Source organism: Tinamus guttatus, unplaced genomic scaffold (genome assembly GCF_059628265.1).
Source record: "Tinamus guttatus ecotype Peru unplaced genomic scaffold, ASM5962826v1 Tinamus_guttatus_pri_ptg000198l, whole genome shotgun sequence".
Classification (NCBI taxonomy): domain Eukaryota; kingdom Metazoa; phylum Chordata; class Aves; order Tinamiformes; family Tinamidae; genus Tinamus; species Tinamus guttatus.
In genome coordinates, this window is record NW_028288732.1 from 798,744 (window position 1) to 820,000 (window position 21,257).

The following is a 21,257-nucleotide window of genomic DNA, read 5'->3' on the forward strand; positions in this document are numbered from 1 at the left end:
AGACATACCCATGGAGGTACTCCAGAATTAAGAGAGAAGAGCATATTTCATCTCCAGCTAACATCAGTATCAGATGGCCTTGAGTTAAATGGGGGTGGGAGATCACTCCTGTTCTTGTTCTCAGGTACAATTCTCTCAAAAACTGAATTTAAACTCCCCAAAAAATCAATTACATGTAGACTTAGAATAACATTAATCTGCATTTCATATCTATTTTCTTGCATTCCACTTGCATTTCACATAATCATCCACTTCTGGATGATTATGTTCCTGCTAAGAAGTCCTGCTAAGAAGTCCCTGTAAAGCAGGTAAGTGTGGTTATCCATATTTTATAAGATGGATATTCAGAGTGTAGGGGAGTTAAGTTGAAGAGATCAAATTGCAAGTCAGTCAAAGTGGAAGCAGAGACCAAATGTCCTGACTCCTGCAAGGAAAGGTGGTACCACAGGCACAGGTCTGTACTCTCAAATACGGAGGACAATTTCCACCAAAACTGCAGCTAATGTAAAAACTGTTAAGATGCACCTTCAACAGAAAATGAAAATAATGAATTTAAGAGCTGTGGCAAGGGTGATTTATTTATATTTTTAAGGGACTGTTTTTAAAGTGAATGTAACTTAAATGCAAAAAGTCTTTTTTTTTTTAAATAATATATTCAAGCTTATGTAAGTAGCACCACACTAAAGCTTATGTGCACTCTTGCATGTATTGTTCGTATGCTCTTAAATTGAGACATCACACCTTAACTTATAACAAGTTTAACTGGGAGAGAGCAAAGGCCACATTGATTTTGATAGCTTTTTAATTAGGACCAAAGCAGTAAGTTGAAATTAACTTTAGTGCTTCATCTAATGAACAAAAATGAGAAATAATTTTTCCGATATATTTTGTAGTTAGAATCTTATGTACAACTTGTTAAAAGAATAGGTAAAATCAAATGCAAATCTGCCTGAAAATGCTGCAGTATGAAAAAGAGCAAGGAGCAAGGGTCACCAGCATGAAGGGAAGGCAGCAAGGCCCCCAAACCCCTCTCTCACCTTTTACCAGCAAACATTCCCCTTCCTCACACTTCCACAGCTGCCAAGAGTAGCTAGAAAAGGGTTTCCTGGGAAAAACTACCTGGGATTCTTGCATCAATTGCACTGTAGCTCTTTCCTTCCCCTTCAACAACCTGTTAAGTCGCGTTAACTCCCAACTCCGGCAAGGGACTCGCAGCCTCTCCCTGCGCCGCGTTCCTTGGGGACGGGGGTTTCTCGCATGAAAAGGGCCCTGGAACCGAAGCGCGGGGCTCCCGCCTCCTCCCCGGCTTCCCAAGCGGGGGCCGGGGACGAGAGGCCGCTTTAGTGCCCTTTCCCACCTCAGCTCACGCCGAGCCTGGGCACCGAGCCGCGAGAAACAGCAGTCACGCAAAGGACGGCATTTTTGTCCCAAAAGCTTTAATCTTTGTCCCAGCAGCTTTAAGTTGTGCCCTGTAGGCGGGGGGCTCCGCAGGCAGCCCCGGGGGTGCCCGTTGGGGAGCCCCGCGCGCCGCCGCCGCTGCCCCCTCTCCCCCCCGCGCGGGTCCCGCCGCCTCCCGCCGCCCGCGGGGCAGCGCCGCCGGGCCCGGCGCCGCCATGAGCCGCACTGCGCATGAGCGGGAGGCGGCGGAAGGGCCCGTGAGGAGCCGCGAGCCGCCGCCGCCGGAGGAAGCAGCCGCCGCTGCCGCCGCCCTCAGTCTCCGCCGGAGCCGGGAGGGGAAGAGGCCCGCACAGCCCCCACCATGGTGAGCGCCCGCCCGCCCCGCGCCTCGGGCCCCGCCGCGCCGCCGTAGGGGCGCCCGCGGCCTAGTGGCGGCCGGGCCGGCTCGGCGGGGGGGAAGCAGCCGCGCTGGGCGCCATGCCCCGCAGCGCCGGGGCCGGAGGGGCTGCGAGGGGCCCCCGCGCCGGGGAGGCGGCGCTGGGGCCTAGGCGAGGGGGAGCTGGAGGCTCGGCCTGGCCCGGCCCGGCGCGGGGCGGCCTGCGGGCAGCGGCGGCCTGGGGGAGCCCCGGGCGCTGCGGCCCCCGCTGCAGCGGGAGCGCCCCGGGGGTGATGGAGGGCGCCTCGGGGTGCAGAGCCGGCCAGTTGGCGTTTCGCAGCCATACCCCGATCGCTGGCGTGCTCCCTGGGCTCGCAGCTATCCTCCCTTTTCCTCCTCGCCATCCCAGAGGGAAAGCCGGCTGCCTGGAGGGGAACTTGGTGTTTTTGTTTTGTAAAGGAAGAAAAGCAGCTTTAAGAACGGGAGCCCTGCGCTGGTCTCTTGTGCACCTGAGTGAACGTGCCTGTAGTCACAGCTCGAGGCCCCCTCTGTGTGCAAGAGCTGTATGGCTTTAATATAGCTCTGCACTTAAAGTGAGAGAAGTTTTCCATAGCTGTGCCTGGTCTTAGCAAGGCTGCAGGAGGGATGCTGAGATGTGGTGGTGTAGATACATCCACACAAAGCTCTCTTGAACCTGCAGGTAAAGTTATGCTGGTAAGCAGGATAGCGTGTGTGGGTACATATGTGTGTGTGTGTCTGTCTTTATATACATATAAGCATGAAAATGACGTCTTTAACTGTTGGAGTTATTTTGGCATAAAAACTTGATTAGTCGAGTTTTAAATTAGTGATGTGGTGCATAGACCTCTAATAAAGGTGTCAGTGTTGTTACTGCTTCAATTTTTAATTTAATAGTTTGATGTAGGTTTTTCATTTGACTTTTATGGGAACTTGGGACTGAAGCCCAGGTTGCGTTCAGGCTGCGCAGGTGCCATCGCTGCCGTTCCTGGGATTGCTTCCAATAACACCTAGTAATGCTACACAGAACTTTATGGAGACACTTCTTTTTATGTAGAATCACCTAGAGCTGTCTCACAGTATCCCGAGTGTAGGCGTGCAAAATAAATACCTGGGTGATGTATTCTGTATCCCTGTGTTTTTGGCTGGCTATTTGTTCAGAAACATAAACCAAATGATGCTTTAATAAGTTGCAATAGGGTAGAAGTAGCGAGGCGATCATGCTGAAGAATAGCTTTTGGTGGCAAATAGCAGCGGCCTGTCTACTTAGTCAACTTGATAAGACATGAGGGAAGAACTCGAAGATATATTCTGTGTAGCAGTGCTGGTAGATTGGTAGTTATCCGATCGCGGGGGGTACCCGAGCGCTCTAGTTGTGGCCCAGGTGCAGTCGTTAGGCACTGTGCAGACGGGTATTTTCCAGGTGTAGCCTGTGGACTCTGGCACCCAGGTGAAAGGATAACACAGACATTGAAGCGGGACTGAGCGGCAGGCTGCAGCTTTTTTAAGTACAGGTATGAATTGCTTTAGTGCCTAGGTATAAGGTTCAGTACCTGCACGTGCAGTATGTCAGGATCACGTGTCTACGGGAGAAGGTGGTGGGTTTTGGTCGCAGAGGTGCGGAGATCCTCATCCGGAAAGGCAGGGTTCGGGATCCCGTTTTTCTGCCACCCTGGCTGGATGTTCCGGCAGCCGCGGCCGGTTCCCGCAGCTGCGGCCTGGCCACCGCTCGCCCAAGCGGCACCGCCGGTTGGAGCACTGCGGGCCCGGCCTGCTGCTGCTCCTGCCGCTGCTGCCTTTGGCATGAGGTACCCCAGCCTTGACCTGGCTTTGTCCGAGGTGCGGCCCGGTTGGACCCTGAGCATTCAGTTCCCTTCAAAAGCTCCCGCGTTCGCCTCCGTGGCGGGCCTGTCCCCAAGCAGGGGCTGGAACCCCCTGTAGAGGTGTCAGCCTTCACCGTTGTCTGTTGCAGCGTTGCCACTCCGGGCATCCTCCCTGAGGAGCAGAGCTGCTAGCTTTGCTGTTCCCACTGATTTAACTGATTTGGGACCTTGCGCGATAGTCACAACAAACGTCTTCATATCTTTATCCAGGGCAGCATGTTAACCTTACAAGCTTTGTTTATGTTATCTGTTATTATCATTCACTCTGTGTTCTGTGAAGAATATTTCTATGCTGATAAATACATAGTTTAGTATCATAAATATCACATGTCATAAAGCTGAACTTCTTGTAATACTGAATTTTTAGGTGACTGGCACTGTTTCCTGTAATACTATTCCAGCGTATAACATTGTTACGTGATGTTTCACTCAACAGGCAATTCTGCTAGACTGCTTCCTAAGGTGCTTGCTCATGTCTGGGGCAGTTTGTTGATGCTAGATGTTTGTTTTTGGTCTCCCTCTGGTAAAACTTGCAGATTCTTGGCACTACGCTTAGGACTGGGTAGCTGAGCGTTGGACAAGATGGTGCATGATCTTGCTTTTCTCCCAGGTTACCTGAGAGCCCTTTGAACTTGCCCTTTACAATCACTTTCAACTAGAGCCATGGAGAAATTATGCAGGAATATGAGCTACTCTGAGAACAAGGTGTCAAATTTTTATTATATAACTCTTGATATTTTAGTGATCTTTTATGGTGCCAATGCAAATTCAGTCTATGAGAGAAGCTTCTAATGGCTCAATAGAGCTTCTACCTCAGACCAGAGCTGCAAATGCCGAACAACTGACAGCTTTATTTTGTGCCTTTCCCATTCTGTTTTCAGTGCAGAAGGAGGTAAAATTGAAAAAGTCCCATTTTTTGATGTTTCTTCCATCTGTCCTGTTAACATGAATTGCCTTAAAACAGCATTATTAGAGCTGCTTTGCTACTGGGTACCTATATGTGAGTGTTGAAATGATTTTTATCCAATGAAAGAATTATAGAGGAGTAAGCCTGGTGATTGTTTGAGGTGCTTTATATTTTCATTTGGCGGATGTATCCCAACATTCGGACATGAGAAGGAAGGAATATTCCTTTGACCATTTGTGTGTATGGAATGTGGCAAATACAGTCATATCTGTCAGCTTATTATGTGCACAAACCCAGACTGCTGTGTTCAGGCTGGAAAAGTTGCTCTGCATCAGTTGGACCTGATGTTACAAGATCCTCTGCAAGCCCAAGGGTGCTTCCCTTGGCCAGATTTCTCACCAAGGTTTAAGTGCAGTTGGTGTAAATGCCTAGGCTTTGTGGAGCTTGTTATTCTTTTAGAAAAGGCTTTTTGTACACAAGAAATTACCAGGCTTTTCTTTAAGAGCCCCAACTGAAACAGAAGCACAGATGTCACATTCAGGTGTCAGTCGTTCAGGTTTCAGTCATCCCAATCCCTTTGGCTAGTGGAGAGACTAACAAGAATTGGACCCTCTTATGCCATGGCTGGACAGGAGCAGGTGAAAAATAGTTTTCGTTATTGAGCAGTAGCTGTGTGGATGCCTTTTTGAGGGGAAAGGAGGAATTCGGGATTCTTCCAACGGATCGTGTGCTGCTTGTCTAGCCGGTGGCTGTGTATGGTGCTGGAGCAAGCGCGTTGGCAGGAGCCCTGACTCCTCCTGTGCAAGCAGTGTGGGACGAGGGACACTGCTGTTCCCCATGGACATCATCCCGTGGAGTGGGCCCACATCTTTAGCCTTATGGCTAGTAGCTACCCAGCAAGTGTTGATGACCAGTGTGCAAAGTTAATCTTTGAATGTGAAGTGAATAAAAATTGAGTGTAGATGATTACAAGGAAAGATAACTATACGGTTGGACCTGGCAAAGCAGTTCTAGCAGCTTTTATTTCCCAAAGACTGGAGAAGTTGCAGCCTGAGGCCAGAAAGGTTTTGTGCCTCTCACTGAAGTGTTTTTGTTACTGGTCACTGTCAAAGACAAATTATTGAATCAGAGTTATCAAATTTGGTGCTTGATGCTGAGAGGAGGTAAATTTTCATTTTAAAGCAGAAATTAATTGACAAGTTGTAGTTATTGTACTCTTGTGAATCTGTATAATGTGGCTTTTCCTTTAGTGAAGTTACTTTGAGCCTTCTTTTAAAGCAAGTTCACCTTTGTCTCTTAGGATATCCTCATTGCAAAAGGTAGATTGAGTTACACACAGACGTCATCAAAAACCAGTTCTGTGTTTTCCCTTTCCCTTTACATCAAGGATAGGGCTTATTGGGAAGTTTCTTTATTTTTTTCTTCTTCTTTTTTTTTTTTTCTTCCCGTTGGTTTTTATGTGTATATATAGTTCTTATAGTTCTTTCTTCCCTTTTTACTAGGCTTAAAGTTGAGGTATTTTAAAGAGTTTGCACTGCATTACAGCACATATAATTGCAGCAGAAGATATTTATTGTCTGATGAATACAAGATTAAAAGTTACAGGGTGCTGTGGCTTCCCATATGGCATATTTAAAACAATAATAGACTGTTAGAGCTAAGCTTCTAGAAATAGCTCTTAAAAGCGCAGAAGGTTTGGAGCCTATTCCTGCTTGAAGTGTTTTTCTGTTTGTTTGTTCATTTTTTTTTTGTTTTTAAGTGATGAAATAAGAGCTATAACAGGACAATAAAAACTCAGCAGTAATTTCATCTCTTGCTGTCCTGTAGCAGGCCTACAAAGAGTTGTCCGGTTACTTAGTGTGGAGCACCCGGCCCCACTGGCAAGCCTCTGGGGAAGGGCTCAGCAAATATAAAGGGCTTTGGACTTCACTAAAAATTAACTCATATTTGACAAGTTAAAAAAAAAAAATGCAGATAGTCCAGAGAAAGATTATGGCTGAACAGAGTGATATATTGCACCTTAGTCTATTACAGAATGCTATACTGATTGCTGCTTGGCTCTTGCCAAATTCACTGCTCCACTTCTTGCTTTTTTTTAAAAAAAAAAAAAAAAATTTTATACTGTTACTGTCACTTAAGGAACCCCAAGCCTATATGGGGTTTAAGTTTTCTCATAAAAGTGCTTTAAGCTACAACTTTTCATAATTGAGACACCCATGATGATAATTTTTTTCATCTTGGTTTCTAGGATTTAATTCAGTGGTTTGTGTGTTTTATATATGTATCTATCAAAGTTTATCCTATCAAGTGCAACTTTTGTAAAAGTTGGAGCTCAGTATTGTAAGGTGCTGAATGTCTTGTGTGAACTGCCAAGCTTGCACAAACCTAATACCAGTAACTGCGGGTGCTGAGGGCCTCCAAGCAGGTCCTTGCCTGCAGGGAGCCTTTGCAGGAGCTGCTCAGAAGGCTTCACCTTTACCTGGAGCCGTTCCTGAAAAACCTTGAGTTTTGGAAACTTCTGTAGAGAAAGGTCCGTTGTGAGAAGATTATTTAAGAGGCTAAAACGAAGAAGCAATGAAGTGAAACTTAAAAAATGGTATAGTCTAACCAGTATCACTGGATCAAAACTTGTAGTGTGTGTGCTAGAATTCTAGCTTCAGCAGAGTTTTGTAGGTACCCTTCCAAAAAAAATAGAAAAATATCCTAGAGTAAAGGGAATTGGGCTGTTTAGTGTATTGCGTGAGCATCAGTTTAAGTCAAATTAACTCTTTTGTGTTTATAAAATGTGCAGCTCCTAAGCTGATAACTGCTCTTATGAATAACCGGGTTCACATTCACTGTCATTGAGCAGCAGAAAACTTTTAGGGCAGATTAATTTGAATTCTGCAGTGTTAGTCCTTTCTGTTAATGATGATGTGTTTGGAAAATTAAGTATCCTTTGGAATGAAGAGTTTTAGTCCATACTTTTTCTGAAGTATTCCTTCTTTGGCTAAGAATAGTTTGTAAATTTTAGATTTCCACCCCCTCCCGCCCTCCGAGAGAGAGAGAGACATGCATGGAGATTGCATTGATGAGTCCAAATCTAGGTAGAATGCAGGTTAAATTGTGGTTTAAATATCTGTGCCAAATACAAAATGAATTCTGGCTTAAAAAGTCAGAGCTTCATTTAGTAAGTTGTAACACTAGGAATCTTTTTGCTTTGGCTGTACGGGGCTGAACTTTACAGCTGGGTTTGGATTTAGTGCACCTGCTGTAAAATGTTTTCTTGGGATTAGCAGTTGCAATTTCATGTAACAAGTGTCTTTGAAATATGGGGTGTGATTCCTGAATCACTCTGTACCAGAAATTTACTGGCAGCGAGGTCTTGATTACATTTTGTTTAGATTTACTTATTACTTGAAGAGAGGTAGGTATCTCTTGGTCTGAGCACCAGGCCTAAAATTCCCTAGTTCTAATTCCCAATTAGCTGTGGCTTTCAGTTACATCTCCAAATATGATAGGAATACCTTTTTTTACTTCTATGATTGAAGATAAAGATGGATATTCTCATCTATTTGAGGTATTTGATTTCTGTGATGGTGGCTTTTACCTAACTCACATGTTTTTCAGTTTGACTATATCCAGATGGGTGTTTGCATGTTGAATTAAATAAAATTTCTGTTTTAGCAGATTGCCTAAAATCACAGAATAAGTGTTGGTTTGAATGTCTGATAGTAGAAAAAAAGTGTAACTGCTGGAGAAAATCTTAATAGTTGTATAAGATGCTGTGGGTTTCTTTTGAAGTAAAATATTTCTAGTTCAGCGTTACCTCTTTTTTCTAGAACAAGTTGAAATCGTCGCAGAAGGATAAAGTGCGTCAGTTCATGGTCTTCACACAATCTAGCGAAAAGACAGCGGTGAGTTGTCTATCCCAGAATGACTGGAAGTTAGATGTTGCAACAGACAACTTTTTCCAAAATCCTGAACTTTATATACGAGAGAGTGTAAAAGGATCATTGGACAGAAAGAAGTTAGAACAGCTATATAACAGATACAAAGGTGAGTGCAGTGGATTTTAATCCTACTTGGAAATTGTAACAGACGTTTTCAACTTTGTTTTTTCTTTACCTAATAATGCTAGTCAAAAGATACTATTTTTTTTCCCCAAGGATTATGTATGGTTGCTTTATGTAAACTTGATCTTGTACAAATATGCAAAACAAGGTGTGGAACTGAGTTTTGTGTACAGTGACTTGGTTAATACGGATCGTGGATGGTGCTTCTGGGGGAGACATGTTACTCGGGACTCACTCCCTTACAGAGTTAAAAGTCATATGCCAAGGATGGACGCTACCTTATTATCTTATTCAACTTTTACTGATTTTTCGGATGGTTGCAAAGAGAACAGAAAGTCTTTTAACTCTTTTACTGGCAGTACTCAACTGATTTTATCCTACCTTGAACATTAAAGTGGTTTCAATAGACTAAAAAAAAAGCAGCATTTTAGCACTTTAAAAAATCTAAAAACGAGTGCTGTGCTTTGTGTTGGTTTTCATGTGTGTGCATAATCCAAATACCATTTTCCTGAAGTCTTCGTTGGCTTGCATTAGTGTATCTTTGTTAGTGCACTTGAAATGTGAGCATCTCACTTCCCGACCAGATGCTGACTCCTTTGTGGAAAGAGGAGGACTGGCTGGAACTTTCCTCTTGGAGGTTACCCTGTCCAATCACATGCATGCTGGTGACGCCAGAAAATGCATAAAAGTAATGTCAGTATAGTAGCTTACGGGAGATTTGCCCAGTTGCATCAATGTATCTTGGAATGGACCTATCAATATGATAATATTATTTGTAGTGGTGCCCGTATCAGCAATCTTACCAAAGATACCAAGAGTTAAGTTTGCTGGTGGGAAAGGACCTTTGTTCCCTGTCTAGAATCAGTGAGAGTATCAAGGATATTGTTAGGCAGAAAAAAAAAATGTTTGATGCTTTTGTCTCTCAACAAAAATAGCATAAAAATTTCATTGTATAGGAGGCTTTATTGCAGTAATTTGTTCAAGTGTTTAAGCTTAACTATTGAAAATACTAATCCAATTTTGTTTACTTTATTGGGCTTATCCCAGAAATTACTTCTTGTGAATGTGTGCTTTCCTTGAAAAACTCTTATTGAAGAAGTACTGGATTTTTCAAAAATCTGAGTTTTGCTTGATAACTACTTTTATATCTCAAAGATCCTCAAGATGAAAATAAAATTGGTATAGATGGTATACAGCAGTTCTGTGATGATCTAGCACTTGATCCAGCCAGCATTACTGTACTCATCATTGCATGGAAATTCAGAGCTGCTACACAGTGTGAGTTTTCAAAGCTGGAATTCATGGATGGAATGACGGAGCTAGGGTAAGTGTGCAGTAGGTATGAGACACTGGCAATGTAATCTAATATCAAAAATAGGAACACACAGTGAAACATTCCTCTTTGGGGGATTTTAGAATCACATTGTCTTTTCAGAATGTCTTTTCGAACTTTAAAAACTTTTCAGAGATGACTGGTATCACTTCTCCGTGTCTATAAAGATGCAGCTGCTGTCTATGTACTAGATCCTTAGTGACTCAAAAAGGGGATGTGGGTTTGAGTTCTACTTGCCTTAGCAAGTTGCATGAGGTTTTCAAGTGGCTGCTGAAGAGCTACTTGAGTAGTTAAAGCTCCTGTTGATGTTAGTCCACAGCTGCATTTTCTTTGCTTTATATGTCTGTCTTGCCTTTGCCCCATATTTCTGAAAATCCTGTCCATTATTGAAGCTGATCTGTGAGCTAGTGTATGCAAATAGCAATGTGAGGAAATAACAAAGAAATGATATTGTTGCATGAATGCAGATTAGTTGGGGATTACTTGTATTTTGCTTTAATAATCGTGATGTACTGACTGCAAAAAGGTTTATAGAAGGTTTTTAAAGTTGTATCTTGTATGTTATGGTAAAATGACTAATACACAGACTTGCTTTTTGAAATGCAGTTGTGACAGTATAGAAAAACTAAAGGCCCAGATTCCTAAGATGGAGCAAGAATTAAAAGAGCCAGGAAGATTTAAGGATTTCTATCAGTTTACTTTCAACTTTGCAAAGAATCCGGGACAGAAAGGTTTAGGTATGTATTCTTGCTTGTAAACTTTTGTGAATAGGTATGGAAAATGTCCACATAAAGCGGTAAATGAAAATACTACTATGACCAAATAACTTTGAAATTCAGATAACCACTGTTAGGATAAAAAATGGCTTACTATTGTGAAAAGTAGATGCCAAAGTCAGATACGGTGTCAATGTCAGATTTTCAAATTGACTGAAATGCCTTCATCATTAGAATAGATCACACAATTTTATAGCACACATTAAGAGCATGCACAATTTAAAGTAATTAGTATAAGTTGTGGTCAGATATTAAAGGTGTAATCATACCACATACAAAATGCAGAAATGGACAGATTGATGGAATTTTCACTTACAGGATGAATTTATGCTATAAAACTGATTAATGTGCAAAAACACTTGTAGAAAGTCTCTTGCAAGACCAGTAATGCGTGTAGGTATCTGTGCAAAATAGAACTGGAATAGCATAAAACACCTTGTTTCTGTTGTTTCTTTTATGAGGTAAAACATGCCAACTTACAGCTGTTTTTTTTTTGGTTCAGTGAGTGTGTGGTGGTGGGTTTTTTTTTTCCCCCATCATTGTTTCAGAGCTTTTTCTGCTGACTGTGTTGTTTGTTAGCATAATAGGTGAGGTGCAAGAATTGCTCATTAAAAACAATTTTTGTAAAAATGTGATTTTGATGGAAATAAATGAGCTTTGTTTGGTTATCTGATTGTCTCTCTCCAATTTTGCAATCATCTGCTGTGAAAACACAAGCATTCTGCTTTGCTTTTGTGCCTTGTGTATGAGGACCTATTTTTTGCTTAAAAATAATATTGAAAAATAATGAAATAAGCCAATGCTCCGTGTCTTGGCTATTAGTGTTTGTCATTCTTTAGCATCTCTTTGCACTCTTGCTTTTTTGTGCTGTTTTTTTTTGTTTTGTTTTGTTTTTTTTGCTTTGTTTCTGTTTCAGTTGCAAGCTTTGTCTTTGAAGAAGTTTGGAGCATTAAGAGCATTGCTAAACTTAAAAAAAAAAATGTGTATACATGTATTCGGATCTGAATGCTGCAAATAAATTAATGGGCTGATTCTTACTTTGTGTAGAAAGCCCTTTTTTTCTTTTTCTTTTTTTTCCTGGGAGGGGGCCAGGATGGGAGAAGGGATTGTGGTAAGAGATGGGGAGGAGGCTTCCACAACAAGGAAAATGTGAACAGTGCCTGAATTGTGAGAGGCTGCAGCTTACGTGGGGCAGAGTGTCCGTGTGAGTTCGTTTTGCAATCTGATTATGCTTTGTTTCAGGTTACTGTTGTAACATCTAGAATTTTATAGCACTTTTAGTCTTTAAATAGCTTTACACAAGAAGTAATCTTTCTGCAAAAATTCCTGTCATTTGGTAAAAGTGAAATAATAATGATACATGATTATGTAGAGAGAAATGGTGTAAGTTTTAATTAATCTTGTCAGGGCTTCAGAATAAGCATAACATAACTGTTCTGTTTAATACATATATGTATTTAATACATATGTTCCATTTTCTTCCCTGTATTTCTAAGGTGTAAAGAAAACTGTTGCATTCTTTTCTTCTGATTTATTTAGTCCAATATGAATCTACTGAATATCCCAGATGGAATAGGCTCAGTAAAAATGATTCAGCAGGAAAACTGACTTTTTCTCCCCATTTATCTTAAAGCTTCATTATGCAGACTGCCCTGTTACAGTGACAAAGAAAGTATATGCTACATGGATCTCAGAAACACTGTGTGGTTTATAGTCTGGATCTGGAAGTGGTTTAGAACTAAATTTAAAATCTGAGTGCTTGCTGCCTTTTGTTGTTTCTCACAAAGCCAATAAATTCATGCTTAGAAATATGTGTTTATGATAGAGCAGAATAATTCTGTCAACCCTGAAGGCATTTAATTTTGGAGTGTCTAAATAGCTGCTTGTTGAAACTTGCAAATTGATTTTGAATATATATTGGTCTGTAAACTACTCAGTGTTTGGCAGATTAGGCACAGTTCTGGCAATGCATATCCTCTGCATAATTCTGTGCTACCGTGTAAGTACTGTGCACATCTAGAAGTTCCTGTGATATTTGCATATCATTTGCACATACCTGTTAGCTGATGCTCATCTCGAACCCCGTTCACTTCTCTCGTGCCTCCTGGCCTAGCATTCCCAGCAGGGAGTCAGTCCTGAGACTTCTGCGTTTGATCTGTACTTTGCTCTGTGCTATCAATTAAGGAGGATTTTTTCCCAAGCGGTCTTACTTTTTCTGATGACCACTCAGAAATATATCTTTTCTGATGTCTTGATTGTGTGTGTGTATATATATGTGGTGTCTTCCTAAGCCATTATGTCTTTGTGCTTTTTATGTCTGGGTCCTTTGTAAAACAGTTTGAGGTTGCAATTTCCTGCAATTAGTTGTTTTAAGGCTTTTTCTTGCCAAAAGAATAATATGGTAATCATATAGGTCCATTAAAATGCACAGTATTTTTGTAGTGTTTATTTATAAAGCACTATACATTTGTAGAGGTTTGATGACTTTGCAGATTTGATGTATCTGCTATCGGTGCATCACAAGTAAATTAAACCTAGGTTTACAGGCTGTTTCCTCACTGAATTGATGAGCTTAATCTGAAGTTTGTGTGTCTTCGTTTTTAGAAAGTCTACTTTTTGCTGAAAGCAGAAGCATTTCTGGACATCAGAACTTTACTGAATAGGACCTAGTGTCAATTAATAGCCAAAAAAAAAAAAAGAAATATCTTTGTGTGATTTCTAAATATGTTAAGTATTAATATGGCCAGTCTTCAGTTCTCTGTATCAACTGGTAGTATCCAAACCTAAAAGGTGTTTGTGTAGTGCCATTTCCCTGTGTGGTTGTCCTCTGTAAGACAGCCAAGAGTGTATTTGCAATGGATTAACTTTGCACTGTTTTCAGTATTCGGTTTATCATAGTGTTAGATACCTGTGGAGATGATTTATTTGAAATGTGCATCTCTAACAGTAATATATTTCAATTTTACAGATTTAGAAATGGCCATAGCCTACTGGAATTTAGTACTTAATGGAAGATTTAAATTTCTAGACTTATGGAACAAATTTTTGTTGGTAAGTTTAAATCTCTGTATAAACTGAGCTGCAGTAATTTCCAAGTGTCAAAGATAAATGTTTACATCTTTGAATAGATGAGACAGATTGATATGAGCACCCAGTGCTACAGTTCATAGTGTGTACAAGAAAATAAGCTTTGGTAATATGAATATATCCAAGAAAATGTTAAGTTTGTATAGTTTTTATTTATATTTTAAATAAAAGCTTTCTACCCTTCCAACACAGGAGCATCATAAAAGATCAATACCTAAGGACACCTGGAACCTTCTTCTAGACTTTAGTACAATGATAGCAGATGATATGTCTAACTATGATGAAGAAGGTAAATACTTTCATTTTCTTTTATTAATTTCTTTACTCTGTGTTTTATTTTGCATTTACCACGTGTAGCTGCTTTGGCACAATTCTCTACTAATGGTGCAATTAGAATATCAGCCATGATGTAAAGTCCAGAGATCTCCTTTAATGCGTGTTGTTATCATCTGTTTTATTACCACGCATTTAAAAAGGAAATGCTGACCCTTTCCAAAAGCCGTGTTCATTTCCCCTCTTTTTCTAACTGCTAACTGCATCTTTGTGAATCAAATCCTGATATCTATCCATTAAAAACACAAATTACCTATCAATACACTTTGTAGCATCTTCAATAAAGTGATTGGTTCCTAGCTTATGTGCTTTTTATTTATGTTTATTTTTTCAGGGGTCCTCTAGTTATTGCATTTCTTAGCCGACAATGTTTTTTAAATTTGGTTGTTTTGATTTATGGGAAGATATTGGATATTTAATAATACTGAAGTGAAGCTGGAAGGATACAGGGATTGCTAAACAAGTCATTTTTACAAAAAGTGTTTTCTTCTGAGCTTCTTCTGTATTGATCTTTCTTCTTCCAGTCCATCTGTAGCCAAGAACAGCTAATTACCTTCAATTGCTGGCAGCAGATCACTTGGAGTGGAGGAAACCGTAAACTTCTGGTTCCTCCAGGCTGGGGGAAGTGAACTTTTACTTTATATAATAGTTATGGACATCCCCTTATCAAGTGAATTGGACTGCTGCCTGTAATTAAGTCAGCGTAGTTTAGAAAGTCTAAAGCGTTTTTAACCAATTATTTTTATTCTGAATTACTTCATAACATATTATCTTAAAATTTCATGTGACCTCTCTGGGTGTCACTCTCCTCAATATGTAAGACCTTGGTATTCATTATGACTGCCCCTTGATACGGAATGTGGAGGAGTAAGTACAGTGCAATAGTAGTCCTGTGGCATCATCTATAGAAGTGCATTTTGCTGGTTTTGAAAGTGTCCGTGTGTGCTGATTCCAACAGACAAGCATTACATTTATTTAAAAATATATTTTGAGGTGAAAATGCTGCAGGGCATCACACGAGGCTGCTGCGCAGAGCACGGGCTTCTTCATTCAACACTCCGAAGTTTTTAAGCACCTCTTGCCGTGCTGATGACCAGGTCTGAGTGCTGGTTCCACCAAAGCAGAGTTGCTGTTAATACTCTGCTAGCGGGTATTTTCTGGTCAAGAATATGTCAGAAATATGACCCTTGATGTCTACTAACTGAGTTTAAGGCAAGGAGAAATCTTTAAGCTGCCCTTAAATTTCAAGCACTTGCATCAAAAGATGATTTTTTTGCTTGAAATTTGCCCAGTTAAGACAGATTACTAAATAACTTGTTTAGATATGAAGTCTTTAAGTATAAATATTTTGTTGACCTGATTTCTTATGTTCTGTGGGTGTCTTTTGTTTGTTTGTTTTTTCTTTCAGGGGCATGGCCAGTTCTTATCGATGACTTTGTGGAATTTGCACGCCCTCAAATTGCTGGGACAAAAAGTACGACAGTGTAGCACTAAAGGACCTCTCTAGAGTGTACATAGTCTGTACAAATACATGACATGGAAAATTGCACAGTCAATTTCTGCTGGCTGGACTGAACTGAAGATCAATCCTCACAATATGGCTGAGGGTTGAGACAAACCTTTAAGGATACATCTTGGACCATATCATATTTCATTCTTCTACTGGTGGTTTGGGCTTTTCTTCTAGTCTGGACCACTCTTGCCCGTTACAATTCCAACATTGTGGATTTCATCATGGATTTTTTTTTTTCTTTTTCCCTTTTTTTTTTTTTTTTTTTTTTTTTTTTTTTGTGGACCACTCTAGTTTCATCTCCCATAAGTCTTAGAAGCTTTATAATTATTTTGAGGGTTCTGGTTTCACATAAAGCACAATGCTGGTTATCATCAGACAACTGTTGTATGGCATCTGAATTATACAGATCAACATCAAAAACACTTTAAAAAAAGAAATCCTTAAATATACACTTGGGGCTAGCTGCAAAGACTGTATTGATAGCACTTCCTGTAAGAGTGATATATTTAAGTGTACTGGGTCCGATATTTTTTTTTTTTCTTTTCTGGAAAAGTGCAGGTATTGTCTAAGTGAGTTTTGAATATCTGATAAAAACAATAGCAGAAATAACCAACAAAACCCAAGATTGTTTATACTGGGGTATCCAGGTGCCTATGTGAATGGTTTGATTGTACGTCAGCTGGCTGTGGGAGCAGCTGAAGTACCCGACACCTCCGCTGTGCGCGGAGCCGCCGCGCGGCGTCGGAGCGGCCGCGGGAGCGTCGGCGCCGGAGCAGCTCGCGAGGCTGCTGTCTAAGAAACCAGATTTCGTTACAGGTCTGAAACGCTTCTCTGTCCGCCTAGGAAAGGTTTTTCATTTCTGTGGAAATCTAAAACTTGAATATACTGAATTTGTGTCTTAAACGTTTGCTGCACAGTATTTTAAATTCAGACATGGAAATTTTATGGCTGAGGTATGAAGAAACAAATGACCCTGATATTCAAGAAAGCTTTGAGTTTGATATGAATCGAGGCTTTGAAATGATTATCCTGAGATATAAGTTAAGTCTTTATAACATATAGGTACTGCTGTTGTGGATGACACCCATTTTTAATTACTTATTTTGTTGAGCTTTCCTTCAATTGACATATCACTGTGGTTGCCAAATACAGAAATTAAGAGTAAAGTTTTCCCCCAGAAGCACAGGTTGGTTATTAAGTACTACACTGGCTTTGTTTGCATAAATTATTTTGTTGATCCACCATTACTTCTCACTGCATATAACTAAATTGTTTTTTGTTCAAAGCAGGTTTTATCAGATGTGATTCTTTATTTTTAACCTTACAAGAGCTCTTGGAAGAACTGCTTTCATGCTAAACATGCTCGTTTGCTCCTCACTTAGTTACTTGTGAAGAGATTTGTTTTCTTGAGATAAATACTACTCTGGAAAATGCCAAGCTCCACAGAAAAGGAGGAGAGAAGAAAAGAAAGACAATAGTTACAAGGAAGGATAGAGGTTTGAGTCCATGCTCTAAATAGTCCCACTCTAAGGCCAGAATTATTTTTGAAATGACTGATTGGAACTTGCACTAAAGAGCAGAACACTTTTATGCAGATGCTAGAAGTATTTTAGGGAAGAAATGACTATTATATACTGCTAAAAATTTTATTTGTATGCCTTGAAGTTGACCTTAAGGTTGGCTCCACACATATCAGTGCCCTTTGAAGAAAATCCAGTCGTGCATTTATTTCAAGAATACAGTTCTAGAAAAATGTTGCAAACTTAGCTCCAGCTACTGGAATTGGCTATGCCAAAAATATGTGTTTTGCTGCTTTCAGTATTTCCTTTCTCAATTTTGTGTAAATATAAATGGGGATTTGAAATTACAGGGGCGGGGGGGAAAGCTCTACAAAGGTATATATGTGTGCTGTTTTCTGTCTTGAGGGTTTTGGTACAGTTCCAGATTGATTAGTTCGCGTATGCTGTGTTTTGAGATGAGAACTAACTAGCTTTTTATCCCAGTACAGACTCATCCCTCCAAAAGTCTGATATTGGTTAGTGGCAGAATGCCGTGGTGTTTTAAAGAATATTCCTTTTGAATGCAAGACCTTTTCAACAAAATAGTGTTGTCATCAGTTTGGTACTATACACTTATAATTACTGTGTAATTATAAAAAAAAGAAGACATAAAACTTTGACTAATTATGTTGCAGAAAAGGGTTATTTGTGCTATGATGGCATCTTAAGCGTTTTTCAAAATGAATAACTGAAAATGAAAGAAACATTGATATAACAGGGTGTTCTAAGGACAAAATGCCTGTTACAGGGAATATTTTGTAATGAAAAGTGCTCAGATGTGGCCATGTGTTTTTTTCCTTTATATTTGTGTGGGTTTTTTGTTTATTTTAATGCAGACAGTTGCTTACTTGGATTGCTTTAATTCATAAGTGCTTACATCCTCAATTTGATGATTTCCCCGTAATGGATTGATTTAATTTTGCCAAATGTCAGGAGAAGAAAAAAAAAATGAAGTTTGTAACCTGTTTCTTTTTATACATTACAGATGTACACAATTAGAAGTGCCCTGCTATAAAACACTTAAACTCGAGATTATATTTAGTAAAAAAAAGAATCATTTACATATCGCTGTAAGTTCCACTGTAACTTCTTACAACCCCTCTCATTACCAACAGAGGCAATAAAGCTCCAGTGAAATTGCCACGACTAAAGTCTTCTCATGCGTTGTTTCAGTCTGCTGGGTGTAGGACTTGATTTTGAGACTGTCCCTGCGAGGACTGGGGAAGAAAATAGTCTGGAATATTCGTGTGTTGTTCAAAACGTGCACTCCATTGGCAAGCCCCAAGGCCCTGGTGCCCCGTCTTGCCTCTTGCTTCTTCCACGTGTTTCTGAGTACAAACCCTTACCCAGCTCTGCCGCTTTGGCCGTGCCCTGCGTGTGAAGGATGCCCCAGCAGTGCCCTTGAGAGAGGGTGGAGACTGTCCTGCCTAGCACTTCATTAACAGGTTGATCAACACAGAAAAAAAAATACTAATTTATGATCTGCTTCAGCACTGTTTTACAATGAAATCCATACTGAGAAATCATTATTTAAGACAGAGTTTTTTAAAGAATGCATTTAATAAACTTTTGTCATTCACACTTTGTTTTAATAACGGTGCCAGGAGTCTCTGTAGATTTTGTTTGAACGTAGCCCTTTCCCCCCACCCCCGTTAAGGCCATGATGCCATGGCCATCAGAGTGATCCTAGGAGCTGCGAGTTCCCTGCACCATAAACAGCGGATGCAGTTGTAATAGTGCAGCGTCCTGGGAGGAGGTTTCGTGCTGTAGCCCTCAGCCGAATGTTCTAGCAGGAGCAGGTTAAGGTAGCGGCACGCAGAAATGCTTACAGGGGTTTTCTCCCTGTGCTTCAGCTCGAGGCTGGCCCTTTGGATCAGAGCAGCTGTGTTGCTGCGTGTTGGGAAGTTCTTCCCAGCCCGTGTCTGTGAAGGCGGGCGGCAGTGTGTCGCTGCCCGGGGTGCCGCTCAGCCCCGCGCTCATGGTGCCCATCGGGGCTGGTGCAGGCGGCGCCGCCGGCCCTTCCTGTGTGGTGGCCGCGCGAGGCCCTCCCTGTGGCGGGAGGCGGCTGCTGCGCGGAGGCAGCTCCCGCTGCCCCAGAGCGCGGCCGGAGCCCTCAGCTCCCCTCCACGGCCTCCCACTACACCCGCTTCCCCATGTACCACGGCCTCCCACTACACCCGCTTCCCCATGTACCACGGCCTCCCACTACACCCGCTTCCCCATGTACCAGGGTGCAGTGAGTGATCCCTGTCCTTGGGAACGCTGACACAGTACTGGGCAGCGCCTCAGCACGGGTGTAAGGATTCCTCCTCCAACCGCCACATTTCTGCTCAATAAAATTTTCAGAAAAATTCTGCTTTCTGGACTTTTATTTTAAAGGGTTCATTTGCACCCTCGTGCTATTTTTTCCTGAAGGGGTAGGGGAGTGTAAGCAAGTAATACTCTGGAAATTGTAGAAATAACCCAGCTCTCAAGGAATACCCATGTATCTTGATAGCTGGTGCCTTCTGGAAAACAAAAAGTAAATAAAAGGCAAATTGCCATGTGTCATTTTTTAATTTCAATTAAACAGTATGTGTCTAATCAACAAGCCCTCTGGGCTGTGGCTGCAGGAGGTGCTGGAGCGGCCGTGATACTGGGCCCCGCCATCACCATGGGGCCCTCCCAGCTTAGTGTCCCGGGACGCGGTGGGTCCCTGCAGTGGTGGCTGCCTGAGGCTGCTCCTGAGCTTCTCCTGAAGGGACTTTGGGCATCAAAGTAGCTCTGGTAGCTCTGGCTGCGTGAGCCTCTCTGTGCCCTCCCGCTTAGCCCATGGTGAGACGTGGCTGCCCTTACAGAAGAGGCAGCAGAACCGCCTCTGCGCTGAGGAGAGCCCACGTGCCCTCACTGCAGCGAGTCCCACAGCCACACCTGAGCTGAGGAGACCGGAGCCATACATGGCTCTGCTAGGGCAGAGGGCAAATTTTAATGTGATCTGTACTGCCCAGTGCAGAGTCTCCATGATGGGAGGTGATGCTTGATGGGATCCTGAACAGCATTGAAACAGCCGAGATGATGGTGAAGAGCTGACCTGGGCCAGGGCCAGCGTCGTCCTGGGCTTCAGCACCCTCCTGGGGCTGCACAGGCACCTGCCTCAGGCTAGTGTGGGGAAGATGTGCAAAGAAAACGAGGCAAAAAAAAAAAAAAAAAAAAAAAAAGATGCAAGGCTGAGCTGAACGGCATCAGGCAGCTGGCTTTCATGGAGGGGCTTGCTAGAGACCCAGCATGAACCTGGCTGCTGTGAGTGGGGGTGAGAGGCCCGTGGGAGGCTAAACAATGAGGCCGGGGTGCTCTGAGAGCTGCAGTGCTGTGTAAAGACAGGGGAGCGGACAGCACTGAACTGGCAGGTCCATGTACAGCACCCAGTTTACCCCTGCTTGCTTTCTAAGCCCAGCTCTAGCTGCAGAGTGTGAAAACCGAAGCCCTCCTCCCTGAGCATGAGCAGACGGAGGTCGCGTGGCTCCACATCCCGCCGGGGATGCGGAGGGTGAGGAGGGGAGGCCGCAGAACCCACCACAGCCTGAGCACAGGACAGTCACCGAGAAGAAAGGGCTGAACCTCTCCCTGGGAGCTGCCACCGGCGCAGGAAAACCCCTGGGAGGGTCCAGTATTTTATATAATCCGCATCATACTTGCACTCAGCACAAATACACACACACACATATACATGCACATACATGTATATAATGTATACAGACACGCTACAAATTATATATAATGTATACACACATATTATATATAGAGTGCATACACGTTATACACACACAAAATGTTGTTTTCTGTATTTCGATATATATTGTATATGCACATTATACACATTGCATTTTATATATGTATATATGTCGTGTACATATACACACACTTGTGTACACACACATATGTGTCTATGTATGCATATATGTGTATGCACAACTATATATGTGTATATACATTCCATACACATATGTACATATGTGTACACACATTAGACATGAAGACAC

General features: G+C 41.9%; 1 protein-coding gene across 1 annotated transcript; it reads left to right on the forward strand.

The window, feature by feature from the left end:
• The first annotated feature begins 1,629 nt into the window (after window positions 1-1,629).
• On the forward strand, window positions 1,630-15,905 carry DCUN1D1 (defective in cullin neddylation 1 domain containing 1). Its single transcript, XM_088523886.1, has 7 exons — window positions 1,630-1,762; window positions 8,404-8,620; window positions 9,793-9,961; window positions 10,577-10,707; window positions 13,715-13,797; window positions 14,026-14,122; window positions 15,575-15,905. The coding sequence occupies exons 1-7, from the start codon at window positions 1,760-1,762 to the stop codon at window positions 15,652-15,654; spliced, it is 780 nt and encodes a 259-aa protein (XP_088380012.1). The 5' UTR covers window positions 1,630-1,759; the 3' UTR covers window positions 15,655-15,905.
• Window positions 15,906-21,257: the final 5,352 nt, after the last annotated feature.